Source organism: Alligator mississippiensis, chromosome 12, assembly GCF_030867095.1.
Source record: "Alligator mississippiensis isolate rAllMis1 chromosome 12, rAllMis1, whole genome shotgun sequence".
NCBI classification, from domain to species: Eukaryota; Metazoa; Chordata; order Crocodylia; family Alligatoridae; genus Alligator; species Alligator mississippiensis.
Genome location: NC_081835.1, coordinates 4787081 through 4810454, shown reverse-complemented (window position 1 = coordinate 4810454; position 23374 = coordinate 4787081). Strand labels below are relative to the sequence as shown.

The 23374-nt window shown below is 46.7% G+C and overlaps 1 protein-coding gene across 1 annotated transcript in view; it reads left to right on the top strand.

The window, feature by feature from the left end:
• The window catches only part of LRIG1 (leucine rich repeats and immunoglobulin like domains 1), a 106293-nt gene that overhangs the window by 40157 nt on the left and 42762 nt on the right, over positions 1-23374 (top strand). Inside the window, exons 2-3 of the mRNA XM_014605039.3 lie at positions 1947-2018; positions 9293-9367. Coding sequence (XP_014460525.1) covers positions 1947-2018; positions 9293-9367 — 147 coding nt within the window. The remainder of the gene's footprint in view (positions 1-1946; positions 2019-9292; positions 9368-23374) is intronic.

The window sequence follows — 23374 nt, the reverse complement described above, 5'->3', positions numbered from 1 at the left end:
AGCTTGACTTTTATTTAGATAAATGCCTCTGACTTCATGGGGGAAGGGATATCTGCTGTAGGCTGGTATTGATTTAAAGGTCTCCCAAGCATTTAAAAGGCCTGGAGCGGGGAGCTTGCAGGACAGCATATTTTTAAAATAGATGCTTCTTTGGGTCTGAAACTCATGCTACTTCAGTCCCAGTTTCTATTAAGGACCTACTTTGAACTCTTGGAGATGGTTTCACAGGAGGTACTTGCGGACGGCTGGATGTTTCATGCCAGAAAAAAACCCAACACGCTGTCTTATTGCTTATTGTGGAAGTACTGGGAAAGCTTTGGGGGGGGGGGGTGCGAGTCTTGCAAGCTCTTTGGGGCAGAAACCTGTTTTTTTTACTGTGCCTGGACAGTGGTCCATGCTTGAGACCTTCAGGGGCAACCACAACATGCACAAAGGATGCTCCAGAGGACCTGAAGAGCCACGTGGCTGCTGTTTCCCCCGCCTCTTGCACCTACCATTTTGTTCTTTTCTTTTTACACCGTAAGCTCTTTGGGGCCTGGACTGCGTGTAATGTTTTTAGTGGTGTCTAAGGGCCGGATCCAGCTCGGCAGCAACCGCGTCCTGGAAGCAGAGACCAGGTGCCAGCTCCCTCCCAGGGCAGCGTCCTCTTCCCCGCGGGATGGAGGACCTGTCCAGAGCATCCTCTTCCCCAGTGACTGCTGCTCTCCTCCTCTTCTGGTGGGCACCTCCCCTCCGAGCAGTCTGGATCCCAGTGTGACGGCAGTGCCGCCCTCCCAGCCCCGTGTCAGACGCAGCCGGGTATCTGTTGCATCCCATCGGTTTGCTGTCGGCGCCTCCGTGCTGAACGGTGAAGGGATGTGGATTGCTCTTGGGAGGCACTTCAGGCTCCTATAGGAAGCCTGGGCCATTTGGATCATCTCCTAGGCCAGCAGCACCCTGCTGAGGGGATGCAACAGCTGGTTTCCCGACACTCGGAGGGTGCAAGCAGGCTGCAGGGGAGACGGGGGGGGACCGGGTTGGAGCAGGGTTTGATCCATCTGCAGCAGGTGTAATGATAAAGCCCGTCCCACCTCTGTGCATTTGCTACAACCCACACACCGTGCCTCCTCCCTGCCCAAATCCTGCTCCAACGGGCCAGGATCACGCACATTATGATGATTTGCTTGCTTAATTCCCATGTCATTCATAATTTGGCTTTAATTAATATTAAGCTTATCAGTAGCTCCTTCACTCCCTTTGGGCAGATTTATCTGTAGCGTGTGGCTTGCTAGTAACAGCCGCTCAGGATGAAATTGTAGGGTTGGAAGAGACCTCGAGGGTATAACAGCAAAGTGATTCTCATTGCAGTGTGGTTTTGCACTGGCCTTGACCCTATTCGAGGCTGTCTGGTGCATTTTGGGGTGATATACGTGCGGTAGTGTGTCACAAAGCACCTGCAAAAAAGGAATGGTTCAGATCTGCGAGTGAGATTAGCCCCGTTAGAAAATGCCGAGCACGCCTTTATTTATACTCGTACATTTGCGTGTGTATAAAATATGTGGGTGTCTGTATAAAATATTCAGCACGGGGTTTGCTGACTGCTTCAGATCAGGCTTTATAATGGAAAACGATCTGTTTATCTGTGATCAAGAGTGTGGTTATGAATAACCAGGAGGGAAACAGTAAACTTAATTGTCTCATATTAAGATAAATTAAGTGCATACATTAATATGAATGGGAGACGGGGAATCTAGGAGAGGCCTCGTATGTTCTAATAGCAGAACCCAATAACCGGCCAGTTTATGCAGCAGAAAGTGCTTCTCTTCCCCCTCCCTTTCCTTGTTTCTTAAGTGCTCTTGTAAAACAGCAGATCATCTCACAATGCAATCCAGAATAATTAAGACGACCGGGTTTTGCTGAGTGCAGTGACTGTAGCATGCTGATCCGACTGTCTTTTATTTTAACAGAAACCTGAGCTACAACAAGTTGACGGAGATCGATCCTTCTGCCTTTACAGAGCTCCCGAACCTCCGGGAAGTGTAAGTATTCTTTTCGAGGCTTTAATTGCAGTTTGCCAGGACGGTCCTTGGAGCAATAGGAAACCGTATATGGTTTCCCAGGATACCTCTTTGCCCGAGCCAACAGGCATCTGCAGATCTGACTTGGTGTGCGTTTCATACTGTACCTGCGTGCTACTTCTGGTTTGGCTTTTTTTTTTTCTCAGCTCAGTCAATTAGCAGAACACAACATCTCAATTAAACCGGCATGCACTTGTTGGAAATCACTGGTGTTTGCTTTGCTTTGCTGTCTGCCTCGGAGGGAATAGTGGAGTTAACACACCTGAACACACCAGGCTCCAGCTGAAAGGTATCCCTGCAGCAAGGCAGAGCAGACTCAGCCCTGACATCTGATGCCAATCTAACCCAAATCTCCCAGGAAACAAAGGTGTAGTGTAGTGGACAACAAAGCACTTAACTCTGCCTCCCCCCTGCCTAGGGAACCAGTGCAAATTGAGTTTGTGCTCTGCTCGGGGACCCGAAAACTGCAGGTTTTTTTCTTGGTTAGCTGGATCAGAAGAGCAGTGAGGGAGATGGCCCTTGCCTATTATTATCAGAGGGGATTCCTCCCCTCGGGTTGCAGGGACGCTGAACTCGGATCTCACCAGGCTGCTCTGATTGTCAGATGTTCATGGAGTTGGGTTGAGTTGGGGGATTTGAGCAGAGAGGGGGACTCAGACCCTAAGCAGTGGGTCAAGATCTTTCATTGGCATGTGAATTTGGTGGCAGAATCGAGGTTTGGTCTTTGTTTGAAGAGCTACTGGTGCCTCGTGGGAAACTGAAACACCATTTCCTTCTAGAAACAATACTGTGCACTGCCCCGGTTGTGGCTTTCCTCCTTTTCTGTTCAACACTGGGGCTTAGGGTCCTGAAGTTTTTACGTACACAAACCCACTTACATCAGCGGGGGTCTCGGCTGCAAGATTGGACCCCGTTCTCCTTCTGCCTCCTGATTACATAATTAGCGATTGGTTATGAAGTAGCATGACATGGTATGGGGTGAGGGGAAGAATATGCATCAGGAGTGCTTAAAAGCATATTGCACCAGAGAGCAATAATGAGAGCGAGAGAGGTGATGCAGATGAGCGATACCGAGTCCCTGTGATACATTTTCTGAGTTGTTCTGTAAACTCTGGGAAGCCGTAAATTGCTTTGGGCTTAGAGAACAGAACCACAGACCTGATCCTATGGGACTAATGTAATTGGCTGTTATCCGAACATGCTGGAGGCTTAGGAGCATCTTTATTTTTGAAAGCACCTGAGTGTGCATGGTCCCAGGTGGCTTTAGGGACTAGGTAGAAGACAGGAAGGTTGAATCCAGGTTCTTATACTGCACCAAGTCAGGATTGGGCTCCCCCGTGCAAGGTGTTGTACAAATACAGAATTAGTCAGTTCCTGCCCCAAAATGCAAGCCATCCCAAAAGACAGAGGTGTGTGTGTGTGTGTGTGTGGGTGAGTGATGGGGAGAGAGCAGGGGCTGCAGCATACAAACAATGTGTTTGGACAGATGAGAGCTTTTCTGTATGAGAAGGGCTAGGTTAGCATGTAGGGAAATAGTAGGGAAAGGCAAGTAGATGGGAGCAGGAGAGTTGAGAGGAAGAGGAAAGAAAAGAGGTTGACAAGGAGAAAGATGGCTGGAGAGTAGCGTGATGCAGAGCGAGTGAGGCAGGATCTGGGAAGTGTGAAGGGGAAAGTCTATTAAAAGATCTATCCATCCATCTTAGATGCTTTTGAATAACAGCTAAACCACAGACCACTTAAATAAACTGCAGCTCACAAAGGGAACCACATCTGTGCTGCCAGAGCATCTCCACTTGGAGGTTTTCTAAGCACTTTACAAACATTTGCAAAATTAAGCCTCATGCTACATCCCATTAGGGCAAGCAGACGTTCATCTGGATTTGGGGTATTTTTACAGATGCAAAATGCACCGCCAGGTTAAAGGAGACTGATCCTCAACAAAACCTGCTATGGCACTTCTATCATGTGTCCAATGGCCTGGACAGAAAGGGAGGAGAATAAAGTTATAAGATTAGTGGCAGGGGCTGCTCAAGAGGCTTATTCATCTCAGAAATGTTTAATGCATTCAAGTCCTATTCCTTGTGGTTCTCAGCAGTCCGTCTACACGAGACACTTATTGGCAGTAGCCTAATAACACTGCAGCAGCACGTCACAGGACAGACCGTGCTAATGCACTACCACGCAGTATTATTAAGCTACTGCACCGTAGCATCGCTAAAAAGGCATTCGGCACTACTGCACGGCAACTGTAGCTACTGTGCACTTACTTAGTACTTCATTAAGCAAGTGCTAAATTAAATGTGCAGTAACTACTGTGCATTAATGAACATGTAGATGCAGCAAGTGTCTACTAGCCTCACGCTTTATAGTGAAAAAAAAGTGAGCCTTTGGGCAAGGCAGGTGTAAACACTAAATTGTAGAGGATTGAGGTTAGTTGAGAAGTAGCAGAATCCGTAAACCTTTACCTGGCACGGAATCGTGCTGGTTTGGTGAAAGCAGTTAAATATAGATAGATATATAAAAATAGTAAACTTATATTGTGTGTGTGTGTGTGTATAGTAATTTTCCTTTTGTGGGGTTATTTGGGTGCAGTTTTGAGAAAATTTGCCAAAGTCAGAAAAATTTCAGCCAGAGGAGAAGAAGAAAAGCAAGTTAATAAAACTTCTAAATCCCAGGTAGTTTAACCATTTCTAGCACTGAGTTGTAATCCAGGGACTGCCAGAGATGCTCCTGTGCTATGTGTTTTCCAAGGTGACATGATTGTTGCACACTTCCCTAATTTCCCTGTGTTTAGTTGATGTTGTGCTGTTTTGGGAGAAACCTAGTGTTTAAAATATTTTATTTTAAAGGAGCAACAGGGTGCAATTTGGTACCTTGCCTTCCATTACAGGTCACTTGGTAGCTCGTACAGCAGCTTGGGGCTTATCTGCAAGCGACCGTGTAGCGTCAAGTCAGCTGTGTCACCGGTGGGTCTGAACAGAGTAACTCACGCTATGGACATCTGTAGTCCTGAGTGACTCCAGCAGCTTCACTTGGTATCGAGCCACCCCACCACCTCGTGCACTTACTCTGTTTTCAGCTGGTGAAATTGCCACAGAGAGATCAAGTGATGTGCCCAAGGCTAGGCAGCCTGGTCTGTGGCAGAGAGGATAACAGAGGAAAGAATAGATCCTGACATCACTGGGGTCTACTCCTTCCTCCCGGAACTGTTTGCCACATCTGCATTTGAACATGTGGATCTCTGTCCCCGATGACTTCCCGAAGGCCGTCATCCTCATATCAAGGGACTGCTGATGATGATACAATTAAATCCATTTAACCCATGTGCTACAATGCACAGTCACCCTCTTGCATTGAGTTTAGTGCGCTCCCCTGTCATGCACATGCATCCCATAAAGGAAAGCCAACCCCTTGGCCTGCCAATTCCCCGGTCCCTGGCTCCCCACCATGTCCCCAGCTCTGTAGGATGGGAGAGAAGAAAACGTGCTGTTTCCATATAATCCCCACTGCCTTTTCACCTGTCTGAGCATGGGGCCTGTGGGTATTAGTGTAGCATTGCTTATGTCGTGCTCTGTGTTCATTAGTAGCAGAGGCTGGGTAACTGCGAGTGAAACCTCCCCTCCAAACAGCTCTCCCTCTTCTTTCCTAAATGCCTTTCCCTGCAAGCTCTGGAGAGCCGTGCTATTTTTGAGCATCACTCCGTTTTAGCCTCACACCAGCCTGGCAACTGAGCTGTCAATATTTTATATGGCATGCCCCCCTCCATTTACCGTTGGAAGGCCGCAGATTTGCATAACCAAAGGAGAGGGACGGGGAAAGGGAGGAGACTTTTTAGGGGTGAAAAACACCCCTTTCTTTCTCTTCTGAGAGGGGATCTTGGACACAAGCCGTCTCTTCAAAAACTCCTGTCGGCGAATGCAGAAGAATAAAGGAGATCTGCGGGTGCCCCTGCCGACGAAAGCAGTCTGGAGCGGAGGGCATGCCGGGACGCTGCCAAATAAAAAGTCACACTTAGCTCAGAGAACTACATATTGTTGTTACAAGTCAGTCAGGGCTACAGCAGGGTGGCCGTAATGGAAACCGGGGAATAAGGGCTTGCTTCTCATTTGTGCAAAGGTCCCTTTATACTTCTCAGGGCTTTTAAGGAACCCGAAATAGTTTGTAACTAAGAATTTGGCCTGGGCATTATGTATTTTCATCAGGTATTTCTGGTTTACTTTGTGCAGATTCTGGGTCTAGGTGGTTTTGCTGCAAGTGTGTGTGTGTGTGTGTGTGTGTGTGTGTGTGTGTGTGTGTGTGTGTGTGTGTGTGTGTGTGTAGGCTCAGAGCTGCAGGGGAGATTGTTAAAAATAGAAAAGTGTTTCTGTTGAAGTGCAAAAGTGCATACAAGACTTGTAGTAGAGATGATCTCTTTTATTAGACCAACAAGATTTTTTCAAAAAAAAAATCTGTAATTGCATGCATACATACATCGGAAGGGGAGTGGCAAAGGCAAGCCAAGTATCTGCAAACTGCCCGCAACTCTTCTTCTTTCTTCGATTCTCCTTAAGTGATTGCATTGCAAAGTCCTTATCACATCAGGCCAATCCCCTCACGTGCAGACAGGCCAAGTCAAACTCCAGAGTGATTTTTATTGTGGCTGGGCGACTGGTCTGTCACCTTCCTCTCCCCTACCCCATCACTGGCATTTCAGAAGGTTTTAGAAGCATTTAAAATCTTTTTCTTTTGGCAGTCTGTTCTGCTCGGCTAATAGTTTTCTTGGCAAGAGTGAATCTCCACTTGGGGAGCATTTATAAGGAATGACTTCCCCTGGCACGTATTTGGCTTTGCCGGCGACTTCCTACGCATCCGCGTGCCTCAGTTTTCCATTCATAAAACGGCAATGATAATTTTTCTTTCCTGGTCCTGGCCCATTTTACAAATTTAGTCTTTAAACTCTCTGCAGCCGGGGCTGTTTGGTGCTATATCTCTGTACCCCTCCTGGTGCAAAGGGGTTGATCTTGACTGGGGCCTTTTGACTCGGGTCTGACACAAATGCATGAAAAGGAAGAAGTGAAGGACCTGTTGGCTCTTACATCTCCTTACCCAAGAAGGTTGTGACGACTGCCTGGCACTTGCAAGCCCTACTAAGACACAAATAATGAATGGTTATATGCTGTTAGCTGTAAAACACTGCTCTTCTCTACCTTAAAATGAATAAGACAGAGCAATGAATGTTCAGAGTCATAATGACAGAGGCAAAGCCCCTTAGCCAGTATAATGGACCCCATTCTTGTCCTTTATTTCAGGGGTTTTGGGTCAGATGCACCACACTGCTTGTCCAGTTCCCTGCCAGATGCTGTTAAAGAGAGCAGGATCTGTTAGTCTTGCTCTTGTCCCTTCCCTGAGCAGAGCAAGGCATTTCCTAAGGGTCAGTACTTTTGCACTCCTTTTTGCTTCCGATACACAAGTCCAGGGGCAGGTTTGATGGGCTGCAGAAACCGGCCCCTTGTCTATGAACTTCCTGCCCTGCTTTGGAAGGGGAGCCCGCCTCTGGCCCGGTGAAACGGCATTCATTGCTCATGCTGCGGTATTATCATCCTGGCCGAGCTGCTACGGTAAAGAGCCCCGCGCGCTCTGGAATTGGAAAGGATCGTTTGCTAAGTGCAGCCGGGCCTTGGCTTCTTGACCTCCCAGTTTTCCCGGAGTCCTTTCAGAGGCACGGCCGCAGGAGGGGAACGGCACTATTGTGCGAACAGGAACCTAGAAAGCTTGTAACCAGAGAGCCTGCGAAATCCTGCGTCACGGGGGTAACCGATCTGGAGGAGTCTCCGGGACCCTGTAGGGTGTTAGCATTGCCGTAAGTGCTGCCCTTTGCTCTGCCTTGGAAGTGGAGTGGCTGTAATTGCTTCAGCATGGCTGGGGAGTGGGGGGGGAAGAGGCAGGGCTAGCAAGATGGCCAAGAAATTAGGTAATTTTCAAGCAGCCAGACTAGCAACTGTTATAGTAATTAATTGGCTAATTCACCATACAAACAAGGGCTCTTTAAACAGAGGAAGAGCTGGCCACGTGACGTGGATCTGCTTTCAGTCAGGAAAAATGCTTTAAACACGAGGCCGTGGAGGGAGACGTGGCCGTATTTGATGGCCCAGGCGTAGTAGCGAACCCGCCTCTGTCGCTGCGGGGTCCGGGCCTTTAGGAAGGTTGCCCATGCCTGTAGCTGGACGCTCCTCAGAGGTGCAACCTGTTGCACTTCCATGCACTGAGTTACTGCATTGGACTCTGGGCAGTGGGGATTTTTTTTTACCTGACATTGCTGATGCCCTTGGCATCCCGTGATATGCCCCAATGCAGAGGGGTGCACGCAGTGTTGAGCACTAGGTAGAGCCCTGGACTGAAGTCTCTGGGTCCTGCCCTGTATTTTTGACTGTAGGCACAGTGCATATTCCCTCCATGCCTCAGTTTTCCCATCAGGAAATGGAGATAAGGCTACTCTTGCCTTTGAAATGCCACTGTGAAATGCTCTGTATAAATTCCCAGGAATTTATAGGAATATGCTGTATTGGTATTACATGGGACTGTGCCCAAGCTAGGGGGTTGTACTGTGCCAGTATCAAACCATCATCATGAAACTGGGGTAAGAATGGTATTTAGCCACCCCAGCTCGATCTCTGGTTCGGTGCGTGTACAGCCCCTAGCACAGACCTGGGGGTGCTTCTGCTGTACAGATAAATAGTGATGATTCATTCACCAGCACAAATTGTGCTCCAGCTTCCCTCATTGCAAAATGAGGCTAATAACACAGAAATAGCACGTGGCTCGACTGTACCTGTAACGTGCTGAGGTCTAACGGGGGGTGCACGCTGTTTCTCAGGCTAAGCTCCCTTTGACTCGAGTGGAAAATTACCCAGAGGGAGAGTTGCAGGACTGTTTTTATTCTTCCGTAGGGCACTTGCCCATTACTTTTCTTTGAGGCACAGGGCGCAGGAGTCCCACCTGATACTCTAGAGCTCATAACAGGGTTTTAATCCGAAGTGTTTTGGGTTGTGTCTTGGAGCCGGGGGTGTCGTATAAACCTGGCAACCACCTTCCTGTAGCAATACTTGCTGCAGGGTCCATTGGCAGGTGACATGGAGCTTCTGACAACACTTAATTAGCCACGTGCTTATGTAAAGCACCTAATCAAGGTCTGACTGAGCTGGTACCTGCTTTATCTTAAGCAATTTGTCTCAGCAGTTCATCTCTCTTTCTTCCAGGCGGCTGAATAACAACGAGCTGACAACCATCCCATCTTTGGGGGCTGCACCTTCTACCGTCGTCTCCCTCTACCTGTAAGTCCTTGCTCCCTCGCGCCTGGTTTGTTTGGTTTTTTGGTCATCAATGGTCTGTTGTCCGCTGTTGGGGTAGTTTAGGTGTCACACTCCTGGCAAGCATGCTCACGTGGTCTTATTGAGAACCCGGCGATGTATTTTACTGCAGTGAAGATGCTCTGGATTTGACCTGCCACAAAGCACTACCAAGGGTTTCGGGGGGTGGAATATATAGACCTCAGCTTTGGGGCGGTCTGAAATATTTCCTCTCCTCCATCCCAACGCTTGCAGGACCTCACTGAAAAGGAGCTGCCATGTGGAGCAGATAAGCAGCCTCCCTGTTCAATCATCTGACATTACCAGGTGCCCGAGTGCAAGATCCACAAGTCCCAAGGACGAGCAGACAGTCTGCCCTTAGAAGTTTCTCCCTAACCCTTTTAGTTAGTGGCCGGCTTATATTCATGCACATGCTTAAAGGCTTCAGTCCCTTCTTGGCTTTTTATAGGATGCTCTCATCCTCCGCATAAATGTCTCGTCCCTTAAGTTTACGGTTTGCAACGGCAAGTCTTACAGGTTGGTTACACATTGGGTAAAATATAGATTTTTTTTTCATCCGCAGCTTTCAATCCCATTGACTGGTCCCCTGCTCTTGTACTATTTGGGAGTAGGTAGGAGCACTTGATTTTACTTTTTCAGTTTCCTTTCCTTTATCATATTTCCTCTTCTCTTTAAAAATAAATCCCAAAGCCTAGGGCTGGCTATATATTTGATCTTTCTTCCCCAAACTCCTTCTGGGCCACTGATCATTTTCACGGACCACTGTGGATCTCTCCTTTTTTTAATTCTTTGGAGGTGGTGGCCAGAACTGATCACAATGTCTCCAGTGGGCAGTGCTACGGGTCAATGTAACAGCAGTATAATGCCATCAAAACTTTTTTCTATCCCATTCCTTAGGCACCCTGTGATTTTGATTGTTTTGCCTGTAATGCACATTATGCAGTTTTTTCATGAAGATGCCTGCTCTCCTCCTAGGATGGTCACATTTGATACAGAAGCAAGCGATTCGTTGAGCAATTGAAATAATTGCTTCCAGTGTGCATTATCTTGCATCAATAAACGTTGTTTGGGTATCTTCCTCTACTTTTTTTTTTACAATAGATATTGCTCATGTCAGTACCACCAGATAATTTTTAACTGTGTGACCTAAGATGCTCTGAAGGCTTTGAAGCAACCTTGATATGCTGACTAAAAATACATTTCTCTTACCTAAATCAAGTGCAGAATGTGAGTGAAATAAATTGGCCGTGTTCCTGCTCTTCCATTAAGCAGTGTTAAAATATGTAAAGCAGAACTCCCTCGTTGTCTTAATTCAGTTGAGGGAACCGAGGTTAGAATTGGCAGCTGCAGCTCTCTCCTGGCCTGAAATGAATTTCATTTTAGTTTTTTCTTTGAATCATAGAAAACGAGGGTCCAACCCCCTGCTCAAAGCAGGACCAGCCCAACTCATATCATCCCAGCTGGGGCTTTGTTTAGCCAAGCCTTAAAAACCTCCGAGGATGGAGATCCCACCGCCTCTGGGTAACCTGTTCCAGTGCTTCACCACCCTCCAAGTGAGAGAGTTTTTCCTGTTATCCAACCTAAAACTCCCTTGCTGAAGTTTGACCCCATTGCTCCTTGTTCTGTCATCTGTCACCACTGAGAACAGTCCAGCTCCATCTTCTTTGCAACCTCCCTTCAGATAGTGGAAGGCTGCTGTTCAATCCCCCCTCCGTCTCCTCTTCTCCAGACTTAGTCCAGCTCCCTCAAACTCTCTGCATAAAAGTTATGTTCCCTGAACTATTCTTGTTGCTCTCCACTGGACTCTCACCAGCTTGTCCACATCCTGTCTGTAGTGGGGGGCCCACAACTGGACAGAGGACTCCAGATGTGGCCTCACCAGTGCTGAACAGAGGGGAAGAATCACTGCCCTCAGTTTGCTGGCAATGCTGCTACCAATGCAGCCCAGGATGCTGTTAGCCTTCTTGGCAACAAGGGCACACTGCTGGCTCATATCCAGTTTATTGGCCGCTGTCACCCCCAGTCCTCTTCTGCAGAGCTGCTGCCCAGCCCATCACCCCCAGCCTGCACCGGTGCATGGGATTGTTTCCTCCTAAGTGCAGGATTTGCACTTGCCCTTGTTGACCCTCATGAGATTTCTTTTGGCCCAACCCTCCAATGTGCCGAGGTCACTCTGAGTCCTAGCCCTGCCTTCCAGTGTATTTACTACTCCCCCCAGCTTGATGTCATCTGCAAACTTGCTGAGGGTGCACCGCATCCCATCTTCCAGGTCATTGATGAAGACATTGAACAAAACCAGGCCCAGGACCAACCTCTGGGGCACTGCACTTGAAACCGGCTGCAATCAGGGTCCTTTCCTTGCCCTTTGAAATGGGAATACCTAAGATCTTAGCATTGGCTGTATACCACACTCATGCGTTGGTGCTCCTGTCTTCCCATCAGTCCTGGATGTAGTGAGAGCGCTCCAGCTAGAGGTCTTAGGACCTTGTTTGGGAAGGAAGAGTACATGGCGGCTTGAATCCCAGCACTTGTGGGTTGACAGTTTGCTCACAAGTTTCTCAACCTGGCTGCAATTTTATGTGTCCAAATAAGTCCCTAAAGTACCATTTCCTCAACATTTCTGAAGGCACCTTAATAAGTAGCTAGGGTTTCCTGAGATCCCAGCCAACTCCCTGCTGTTGCTTTTGTGTTTAATCTAGGCAGTGGATGAGAATCAAGATCCTCATCACTACGCTTTGCTTTGGAGTCGGAGCGTAGACATTTCATGCCCAGAACAAAATGAGCTCTTTGGAGAGGAGGAGTCATTGACTACCAGCAGCCAGATTTGCTGTTCCTCTGAAATTTCAGCATGGTACAGAAGGTGCCAGGGCAAATGATAAAAGGACAATAACCTCCACAAATCTGCTTAGTATCACTTTCCTGAAATCTGTACTGCTTTCCTCCGCTGCCTTGCAATAGTTGGATTTGTGCTATTCCTGTCATAAGGATCCCATTGTCTGCTCTGTTGTTCGGAGAATATGGCAGGCTAGGCGTTTCATCTCTGTTCTTATCACAGGGAAAGCACATTTAAAGTCACCTTTACTCACGGATGCTACCCACGGATGAAGTAGCCAGTGGAATAAATTACCAAGGGAAATGGGGCCGTCTTCATCGGTAGCAGCTTGGAAATGTGTCTTCTTAACGCCAGCGTCCACCACAAATAAGTGGCTTTGAGACATAGGTTCATTGGGTAGATGTGATATCTTTTATAGACCAACTAAATAGTTGGAAAAAATAAGAGACATGAATTCCTAGGTAAAATGCCCTGGCACTGGATGTGGGAAGTCATCTGGATGGTTGTAGTGATCTCTCCTGGCTTCCAAACCTGTTAATTTAGAGGTAGGGATCTTGCCAACTCTGATCTGGGGTAAAGACTGTGAATTGAATCCCAAGACATTGAGTGTCTGGTATAACAGCGTATTCCTGCAGTTAAAGGGAAATAAATAAATTCCTGGGTTTTCAAATGTTTATAAACACATGAAGTGTGTTTACCTCCGAGACCTCTCAAGTAGGTTTGCATGCATTGCATGCGTTTAAGTGTTTCCAAAAGCGCATTAATGTATATTATCAGAGTAATGGCATCATTACTGTCCGCCTGATGGTCCTTTCGGATGAGTTATATGGCGCTCTGTCTACCTGAACTTGAGGAGAAAAAAATAAAACACCCTTACTGCCAGAAGTATCTTTAGGAGACTTGCCAAGGAGCTGAAGCAACGGGGGAAAAGCTGGCCACAGCCAAGAGTTTCCACAGTGATTTTTTAGTTTGCCTCGGTGTTTGGGTGCCCCAGCTGAGGTGCGTTAAAGGGACCTGGTTTGTGGAGGGTGAACGCAAAATACTTTGCCAGGCATGTCCTTTTAGAGCGTCTGAAATCACAGAATCGCAGGCAATGAGGGTTGAAGGGATCTCAGGAGGTCACATCTCATCCAACCCCCTGTTCCAAGCAGGACCAGCCCCAACTGCATTATCCCAGCCAAAGGTTTGTCTAGCTGCGCCTTAAAAACCTCCAAGGAGGGAGAGTCCACTGCCTCTATAAATAACCTGTTCCAATGTTTTACTTCCTGCCTAGTGAGAGAGTTTTCCTAATATCCAACCTCAACTTCCCTTGCTGCAGCTTGAGCCCATTGCTCCTTGTCCTGCCATCTGCCCCCACTGAGACCAGCCCAGCTCCATCTTCTTTGCACCCACCCTGCAGGAAGGTGAAGGCTGCTATTCAATCCCACCTCGGTCTTCTCTTCTGCAGATTAAATCAGCCCAGTTCCCTCCGCCTCTTCTCAAAAGTCATGTTCCCCAGCCCCCAACCATTTTCATTGCCCTCCACTGGACTTTCTCCAACGTGTCCACATCCTCTCTATAGTGGGGGGCCCAAAACTGGACACAGGACTCCAGATGTGGCCTCACTGGTGCTGAATAGAGGGGAACAATCACTGCCTTCAATCTGCTGGCAACGCTCCTACCGATGCAGCCCAGGATGGTGTTACCCTTCTTGGCAACACGGGCAACAATGGAGCAGGCACAATCTGCCTAAACTGTTAGCCTAAGTGTTTAGTGAAATCATTTGAAATAACTACCTTTCTGAAGAGCTTCATCTCAACCTCCCTGCCTTTTAAACACTTTTATTAAGTTTCTCTGCCTGATTTCTCGCATCCAACATGGTACTGGGTGAATGCCCAAGGCAGTTTTCTTCTGTTGATTTCTGCTGGTGGACACGACTTATGCTAAATGTATTAGTCTTCTAGGAAGGTTTGCAAGGGCCAGTACATCTAATCTACAAATGAGGCTTGTTTTTTTTTTGGAGACGCGAGTATGGATAGGGACAGAACTAAATATGGCAACAGGACCTAGCTCTCCATCTGTGCCAAGCGCTGTCCTGCTGCCCAGTGAATAGAGATTGTGAAGAGCTCAAATGTTATAGTGATGAGAGCCCTGGCGGGAGATGGATTGAAAATAAAGGCTCTTGAAAGCAAGTGCAGTAAATATTGGGTTCTCTTGTGTTTTTCTTCCTCCTCAGGGGGCTAAAAATGAAGGAAGCTAATAGATTAAATCTTGACTTAATTTTTTAATTCACGGTAGCTTTTCCAAAACCCTGGATCAGTGGTCTTCAGCCTTTCTAGACTCAAAAAACTCTTCACTAGACTTCAAGGGGCAGCCTTCAGAAAATATCAGCTCTTAGTATTCACTCTTTTTTTGTGCGCGCCAAAGTAATAGAGCATTTCTTCTGTTGCAGAAAACTCGGAAAGAGCACAACAGGTCAGACTGTTTTGACACGGAGCGTACCTGTTTGAAATTTCTGGGTTTATTCTGCGAATCGTGTTTGCACGCCTAACCGTGCTCATGTTGCATAGCACCCTTGAAAGGGTCTCAAGACACCCCGGGGTGCTGCAGCTCCCTGGTTGAGAATCACTGCCCGAGATATTCAGAGGAGAAAAAGGAGACTGACCCAGAGTATCCAGCTGTTGACTGACAATATTCAAAGCTATTCATAGTTTCGTAGTTGTTTGGGGCCTTACAGATCATTGGGTCCAGTCCCCTAAGCCACTTTACACTCATGATCTTGCTTGGAATAAGTGTGGATAACAAGAAAGCCAGCAAGAGGATTTCTGGAGGAAAAAGAGCGTGAAATAGGATTAGCTGATTCATAAAGGACCCGGCCGTGCACTAGTGTTTACTGGCGAGGCAAAATCAATAGGACTGCTTTGCTGCCAAGCTGAGCATAAGACTCCCTTGGAAAAAAAAAAAATCAATCTTCTTTACGGGCTCATTAATGTAAAGATCAATTCACATTAAACTGTAATTAAACAGAGAGGCCTAATAGGGGAAGGGAAACAAACTACTGCACTACAGGTAAAATATATCGTGACAATTCAAGGCAAGGAGAGGTGGGGAAAGACCTAAACTAAACCAGTCATTATGGACCATCCCGTTTGACTTGTTGAATAAGCCAGATCAGAGATCTGGCACCTGATAATATCTCTATCAGACCCGTAACTTCTGTTTAAATGGGAGCGGCTCTCTTGGAAACAAACTGCATCTTGCTGTAAAAACCAAGTTCATCCATAAATTGTCCCTACCCCAAAGAGCTTACAGTCTGCAAGCTGCTATCTCCTGCATGGGGGAAAAATAGAAGACTGAATCAATAGGACATTCCTCATATTTCTCATTATTCAGTCTCCCTCACACCCAACAGCTTTGGGCTCAAAACTGCCAAACACAGGTTACTTAGGTGACAATATGGGGTTCTTTTGTATATATTCACATCAGAAAATAACTGTTGCTTTCTAACTAGCATTGCCTGTTATTTTGTCATATTTAAAAAAAAAAATCATATACTGTTACAAAACCATCTCTCAGACAATTTAATCAAACTCCCTGAGTTTGCATTAGCTGGAATTTTAACATAGTCCTTGCATGAACAAACATAGTTCTTCAGAAAATGATGGAGATATTTGACTAAAAATTATTACAAGCTCTTCATTAGGGCTGTTGTCCAGATGCTCTACTATAATTTTAACAAACTGTAAGGATTAGAAGACAATATACTTAATAACGAATTAAAGATGCATCATATCGAACACCTAAAGTTGTTTCCAAAAAAAGGTTAAATTAACTACTTCTCTACCCTTTAAGCATCTTTTTTAAAGCTTCAGAATCAGAGGTTAAACCATACAAGACTTACTTTTGCACTACTTTGTTTTACAATGTATTTTGCATTTTTCTCAAACGAGTATGGGAAAATCTTTTAAAATCATGTGGTTCAGCCTTTTAATGCAATTTACAGATAATCTCACTCTGTTTTTACAACCTCTGCTGAGCTTGAGGGGGGTCAAGCAGGCAAATTGCAGAAAGATCTGGGGCATTTACCAAAGGTGAATTCTTCATTCATTTTTTAAATCAGATTCTATCCTCAGAGTGATTCCCCCATGCTGCAAAGGAAAACATTGTTTTCCAGTAAGCCAGCAATGACAGTGGCTAATTTATATATATTTTTTTAACCCGATCCAGTTTTGAATTATTTTTTAACATTGAATTTTTATAATTTTATTTTAGGGTGGCAGTGGAGTCAAGTGTGCCAGAGTTGAGGGTTAATTTGCAATTCTAGAAGGAAGAATTAAGAACCAGAGAAATGTTATTCCTCATACCGTGGGCATCATCTGTTCAAACTCAACCACACATGCCAGTCTAAGACACACCAGGTACATCCATACGTATGCATTTACTGCACAGTAACCGAAATTCCTGTGCAGTATGGGTGCATGTCTACATGTGCATGCCTGTACTGCACTGGAAATATGGCGACTTATGCCGACTTGACCATAAATTTGATACCTGCATCGTGCAGGTAGCAAATTTACACCCGATTAGTTACTCTGCAGTAACTCATGTATAGACGCTTTACTGTACAATAACAACGTGTCTGTGGACTGACTTGGGACTAAGTTTAGTAAGCGGGAATAAGCCGGCATCTACACGTGTAGAACTAAAAGTGCATTAGCACTGTGTGTGGACTGACTTGGGACTTTTTTTTTTTTTAATATGAAAAAATAACAGGCAATGCTAGTTGGAAAGCAAGTTATTTTCTGATATGAATATATACAAAAGAACCCCATGTTGTCATCTAAGTAACTAGAGTTAGTCCCAAGTCAGTCCACACACACAGCGTTAATGCACGTTAACTCCTGCACGTGTAGACACCGGCCTATTCCCCGCTTACTGTGCAGTAAATTTAAGCTGGCATAAATGCACGTGTAGACGTGCCCACCATGTAGCATATTAATATTGCAAGAAAAGGGAGTAATCGGGGCTGGAATATATTTAAAACCGCTGCTTACAAGATCCCATGACTTCTTCAGAGGTGAACTGGTGCTCCCAGTTCTGAAGTCATACGGCAGGCTTACTCCTGCCCCAAAAGGCAATGCCTCTTCCTGGTCCACTGATTTGAGTTGTAGAAGGGGTGGGGGACAGAGTGTGCTTGAACCCAGGCACGGTTCAGTTGACACCAGCAGATTTCACTTATATGCCAGCCTCATCCCACATCACTCACAATGCATCACGGAGTGTTGCATTGCATAATAATTATCCTAAGAGGCATCCATTGGACTGAAAGTCTCAGTCTCCAACCTGATGTAAGTGGACGTAATAGCCATCTTGAAATGGAAGGGTTTCCACGAGCTTCCGGCAAGTTCTGAATTGGACTTAGAGATGGGCGGCCAGTTCTGCAGTACTAGTTCCCTTCTAAGGGGAGCAACACCTCGGAGAAATTAAGTGGAGGAACGAATGGCACGCTCTATTTAGTCTTCCCGCTCCTTTCTTTTTGCCTTCGTCCTCTTTAAAAACGAACGAAAAAAAAATGTTGGAATAATCAGCCTTTTTTTTTTATGCAAACTACTTACAGGAGTTAACATAATGTATTCTTAAACCCACCTCTTCTGTTTGCTTTATTCCAAGTCCATACTAGGAATCTGGTGTGTAAAGTCTGGTGGTTATCCAGGCCAAAGATTGCAAGACCCGTTCCCAGTGGAGGAAGTTCTCATTAATCATGTTCTCCCCAGCACCGGAGGAGACGCTGTTTTGACTTTTTCCTTTGGGTTGTTGGAACCGGTCTAATCATGTGCCTGTCCTCTCCAGGCTTTTCCAATATAACGCGAGTACATGGAAATGGCAACAGATCTGAGGCTATTCCAGGGAAATGAGTCATCCTTTTAGAAAAGCAGCAGCAGTGAAACATCTTCCTCAAACTCAATAAACAGAGCATACGAAAGAAATCCGGGCAAATTTAAAGCCCGGCATGCATGGCTGGAAGGAAGAAGGTAGAGAGAGATGGGGGCGTTTTTTGGAGTCGTGTTTAACGCTGTATGTCAATCAGATAGGTTGGGGGCGAGTCCTCCTTGTCCGTGGGAATCGTCATTGTCGAGAACGATGTCCGGCATCGTTTGCAAAAGGAGAGTCACTTGGAGTTGGCTGCTTGTTGGGTTCGGTTTGCGCCAAGCACAAGCCAAGAGGCCATGTTAGTTCGTTTCTTGTGATTTTGGAGAAAAAGATGGACGGGATACAAGGCTGGGAGCGAGGATACTTGGAGTGATTTCCCTTGCTTTGTTCTAAACTCGCCGCGGCGTAGGACCGGGTCACTTGGCATTCTTCCTCCCGCCCCATGAGAAATGGGGATAATGCTTGCCTCCATCAGGTAGCTTTTATTCCTGGATGCGTATCAAGTACTTTCAGCTCGTCTGATCTCGGTAAAAGTGCAAGTTATGTGTCATGATTTACAACACACATTACACAAGATGGTTTCCAGATTCTTTCCCTTGCAAATCAGGCAGAGATTAATTGTAGCAGTAATTTGCAACCAGAGTCTTTTGCTAAGGTCAATGTGAAAAATAACCTCATACTTGGATCTTGGGGTAGCCAACATTTATGACTATTAATATCTGCCACTAGATTGTCCATCTAATGTAAGTAAAGCACATCACTACAAAGAGAATTCTTCTGTTAGTCGCTCACAGGCTGGAAGGATTTCAAACATAAATAATTGCTGAGTGAAACCAAAAGGTGCTTTTTTTTTTTTGCTGTCTTTTAGCATGCTGGATTTGTCGGTTTGAGATTCAGTAGTGAGTCCAATTCAGTTTGCTTGGGGGAAAGTGAGCGAGGGGTTACACTAGCACTGAAAGCAGGTTGAATTCTAGCTAGATGCATATTCTGTGTTTCCTGCATTATACAAAATATATTATTTAGCTTCTATTTACATAGCTATTCCTGGCAGACTTTTATTTTAGGATTACAGGGTATGAATATTTTGCAATAAGTTTGACATTACAGTGCAGTTGTGCATGAAAGTTTTTTGGTATTCTCTCCCTCGCCCGCCCGCCTGCCCTGACGGGTTCTAATTTCAGGTATTAGGTCATTCTCATTCAGGAAATGTTTGTAGCAAAATTAGTTTTTGGAGAGACACACACATGCGTGCACTCCACTATCAGGCAGTGTGTGTTAGCTCATCCTAGTCGCAGCAGGGCTAAAGCTGTTTCATCAGGCCTATTTAAAAATTGTTCCTGCTCTTCTGGGCCCAAAGCCAGCGCCTAACATACCGGGGGGGTGCATTGCACACCAATCCCATGGGTTTTCTTCTCCATTGCTGCCCCTGGGTGCAGTGACAGGAAATTAGATGTCAAGAAACCTTGAATTGGATGAATCCCTGAAGTCTAGATCAGGCTCTTGTTAATAGAGGCATTTTGGAAAGCCTGCAGCCTCTGTTGAATAGAAAAAATAACTCTGGACACTGCAGGCTGGATTTACGATCAACTTGCAGAATTTAAGGCAGGTAAAAGGTAAGTGCAGAGACAGACAAAGGATATCGTATTAAACATTATGTCTTTACCCTTGCAAAAATCACCCTCTTGGGGAGGGGGAAAAATTGAATCTTGGTTATTTTAAATGAAAGCCAAAACCATCAACTCTTTCCCATGCATGGGATACAAATCCTTTGTGTGCATAGGCGGCACAATCACTTAAAAGACCGGTCTCCCTAGCGAGTGCATGCACGACCCTCGCTGCAAGTGGGAGTTACGTACAAATATTGATTTGGAGAAAGCAAGCAGTTGGAAGAGCGCGTATGCCCAACTGACCACTTCCAGTTCAGTCGCACATCAGGGGAAAGTGATGAAAAAAAATGAAATGGGAATAAATGTGTGAGAGAAGAAAATGTTTGGAACTGTAGAAAATCTCAGCAATTCAGATTGAACCTTGGTGGGAGGGGGAAAAATTAGCCAGAGCAGGCAAAAGTGCAGATGTGCGTATGGGTAATGCTGTTGGGACTTAAAACGACTGGTCTCCACCAGCCCTGTATACTGCACTGCAATGATGGTTGAATGGAGCAACTGTTAGCTCGTTTGCAAGGGAAAGGAAGTGGCATTGCCTTGCATCGGTCAGGAACCACCTTCCTTCGGGCAAATGGAACAAGATTTTTCTCCGAGCTGTGTTCTTGAAACCATCACTGTGTTTCCTTTTCCAACGAGGAGGAATAAACGGTCCTGGAAGAGAGCGAGCCATTATGTTGGAACCGTTGCCAGCGAGTGCCGACCAGCGACTCTCCCTTGGGATGCATCCGGTAGAAGGACACAAGCTTGTTTCCGGGACCCGCCTGCCGGAGCTTGCTGCAATGCTCTAGCTTTGGGTCTGTTTTCTTTGCTAATGCGAACATCGCTTTTTGACACGGGGGATTTTCCCCTGAAAGGCTCAGCAGCTTGGAGAGCCTTCCCGGACCCTATTCCCACGGCGTTCAGCTTTGCTGACAAGACAGATAAGGCCTTTCAACAGAGCACAAGTGTGCCGCATGTCAGGACAGACCCACCAGCCGGCCCCCTATATCTCCCGTGTTTCTGAAGTGTTAACAGGAGCCTTGACTCCAAATTTCTCATTGCTCACCTGCTCCTTTCCTCCTCCGTGGCCCGACCCAACATCGTGCTGGAATCGGTGGGAGCTTCCCATGTCCCTAAGAGACTAGATAACCCATTCAGGGCCCCGCGCATTGTCTCGGCCATTATCCGAGTCCGGAGCGGCAGAGCCCTCGTTGAGCAAAAGCCCGCGTCTTTTGGTCGCAAGCCAATCAAAAGATCCACGTAAACATGCAAGGCGGGTGAGTCAAACTGCAGCTCTCAGGCATAAATCACGTGCGCTTTCAGGCAGTCTGTTTGTAATTAGTGTTTGGATTAATAGCCCCGCGTCTCCAGCAAGAGCTGTTATGTTTGGTTTATTCCACCGCAGGGGGGGCCCCCCTCCCCAAATCCTGCTGAGAAACAAAAGCGACATGCAGCGGCCCCCAGGTTTGCCGCTCTGACGTGGACTCTGAACTCCTTTGCTTGTTTGGAAAAGCAAAAGCCAACGCCACGTTTGGTAGCAACATCTGCACAAGCCCCTTTGGGGCATGGGCCTATGAACAATTAACAGCAGGATAAAATAAAATGCAGGACTTGACAGCACATCAGATGCTCTGCGATAACTGCCCAAATGCGCGCTCATAGCCTGTGGTCAGTGGACGGTAACCCGTAGTCATCGACCGCTATTGACGGGAGGGCTGAGCTACCATGGTGAGAAGGATGTGTTGGTTGAGCTGCTAAAAGGGTTTTAGGATCATGGAAAATGAGGGTTGAAGGGACCTCAGGAGGTCACATCTAGTCCAGCCCCCTGCTCAAAGCAGGACCAGCCCCAACTACATCACCCCAGCCGAGGCTTTGTCTACCCGGATCTTCAAAACCTCCAAGGATCTGTTATCCTCTGTAAGCAACCTGTTCCAGGTCTTCACCACCCTCCTAATGAGAGTTTTTTTTTCTTGATATCTAACCTCAACTTCCCTTGCTGCAGCTGGAGCCCATTGCTCCTTGTTCTGTCATCTGCCCCCACTGAGACCAGCCCAGCTCCATCCTCTTCGCAACCCCCTGCAGGGAGGTGAAGACTGCGATTCAATCCCCCTCGGTCTTCTCTTCTTCAGACTGAATAAGCCCAGTTCCCTCAGCCTCTCCTCCCCAGTCATATCCCCCAGCCCCCAACCATTTTCGTTGCCCTCCACTGGACTCTCTCCAATTTGTCCACATCCTTTCTGCAGTGGGAGGCCCAAACTGGACACAGGACTCCAGATGTGGCCTCCCCAGTGCAGAATAGAGGGGAAGAATCTGCCGGCAACGCTCCTACCAATGCAGCCCAGGATGCCATTAGCCTTCTTGGCAACAAGGGCACACTGCTGGCTCCTGTTCAGCTTATTGTCCACTGACACCCCCAGGTCCTTTCCTGCAGAGCTGCTGCCCAGCCCGTCAGCCCCACCGCTGCATGGGCTTGTTCCGTCCTAAGTGCAGGACTTTGCACTTGCCCTTGTTGAATCTCATGCAATGTCTTTTGGTCTTGCTGCAGCCCTGGAGTCATGCCAAAATCTGCCTTCAGTTGACCTAGCTGTAAATGGGCTTCTGGTCACATGGGCTGGAGGGTCCAAGGTAGCTGGACGCGATGCCAGATGCATCGCGTCCTTGTGTGCCGTTGGCTACAGAAGCTGGCATACCTTCATTGCATTAGTCCAATAGGCTGCTAGTTTGTTCATGCACTCTGCTTTTGTTAGAAACTTTAGTTTTTGCCACCTATTAGAAGGCTTTTAGAAATGGTAGACGACCTTCTGGATTGCAGCCTACTTTGGATTACAAAAGGTTTGCTCCCGCGTGCTCTTGTGCCAGCATTGTTGCGTGGACAGCGATGCCATCCCTTGCAGCCGCTGCATTGCTGAACAAAGCACGCCAAGCTCTTCTTGTCATTTCTTGTGTGCTACGTTCTTGATTTCCCTGTAGCCTTTCTTTCCAGGCTCAAGTCATCTTTCCCAAATGTACATGACCAGTGGGAAAGGTAAATTGTCCACCTGAGGGACTGCAGTGGGAAGAGAGACTAAATCTAGGTAGGTTGGCAACACTGGGTGCGTCTACATAGGATGCTTACTGGGTTGCAACTGGAAGCAGGGGGTAGCTTCATGCCTAGGTGCTGGGCTCTGACCTTGTCTGCGACCCTAAGGAAGAAGGAAGGGTGTTTTGCAGGGCCTTTTTTTTTTAGCAGATTTGTACCCTTCTGAATTTAAAAAGCACACCAGCCAACCCTGAATCCTAAAATCCTACAACATTATGTACCTGAAAGACCAGTCACAAGTGGAATCGTCTTGCTAGTGGTAGCGTGATGGCCCGTGTAACAGAGGCTGCCTTGTCTTGAGGGATCTTGATTTACTTTGATGTCATAACAGGTTTTGTAATCTGTTGGGGAGATAAGACGGTCTCTGTTTTCAGAAGATGAATTCCTTAATCCTGCCTACCCCACATCTTTAACAGCAGGATCACATGCTGGAGGCTTTGGAGACTGCAAGTTGTAAAAGATCTGGGGAATCACGTGGGAGCGAGATCACGCGTCTCAGGCGAATA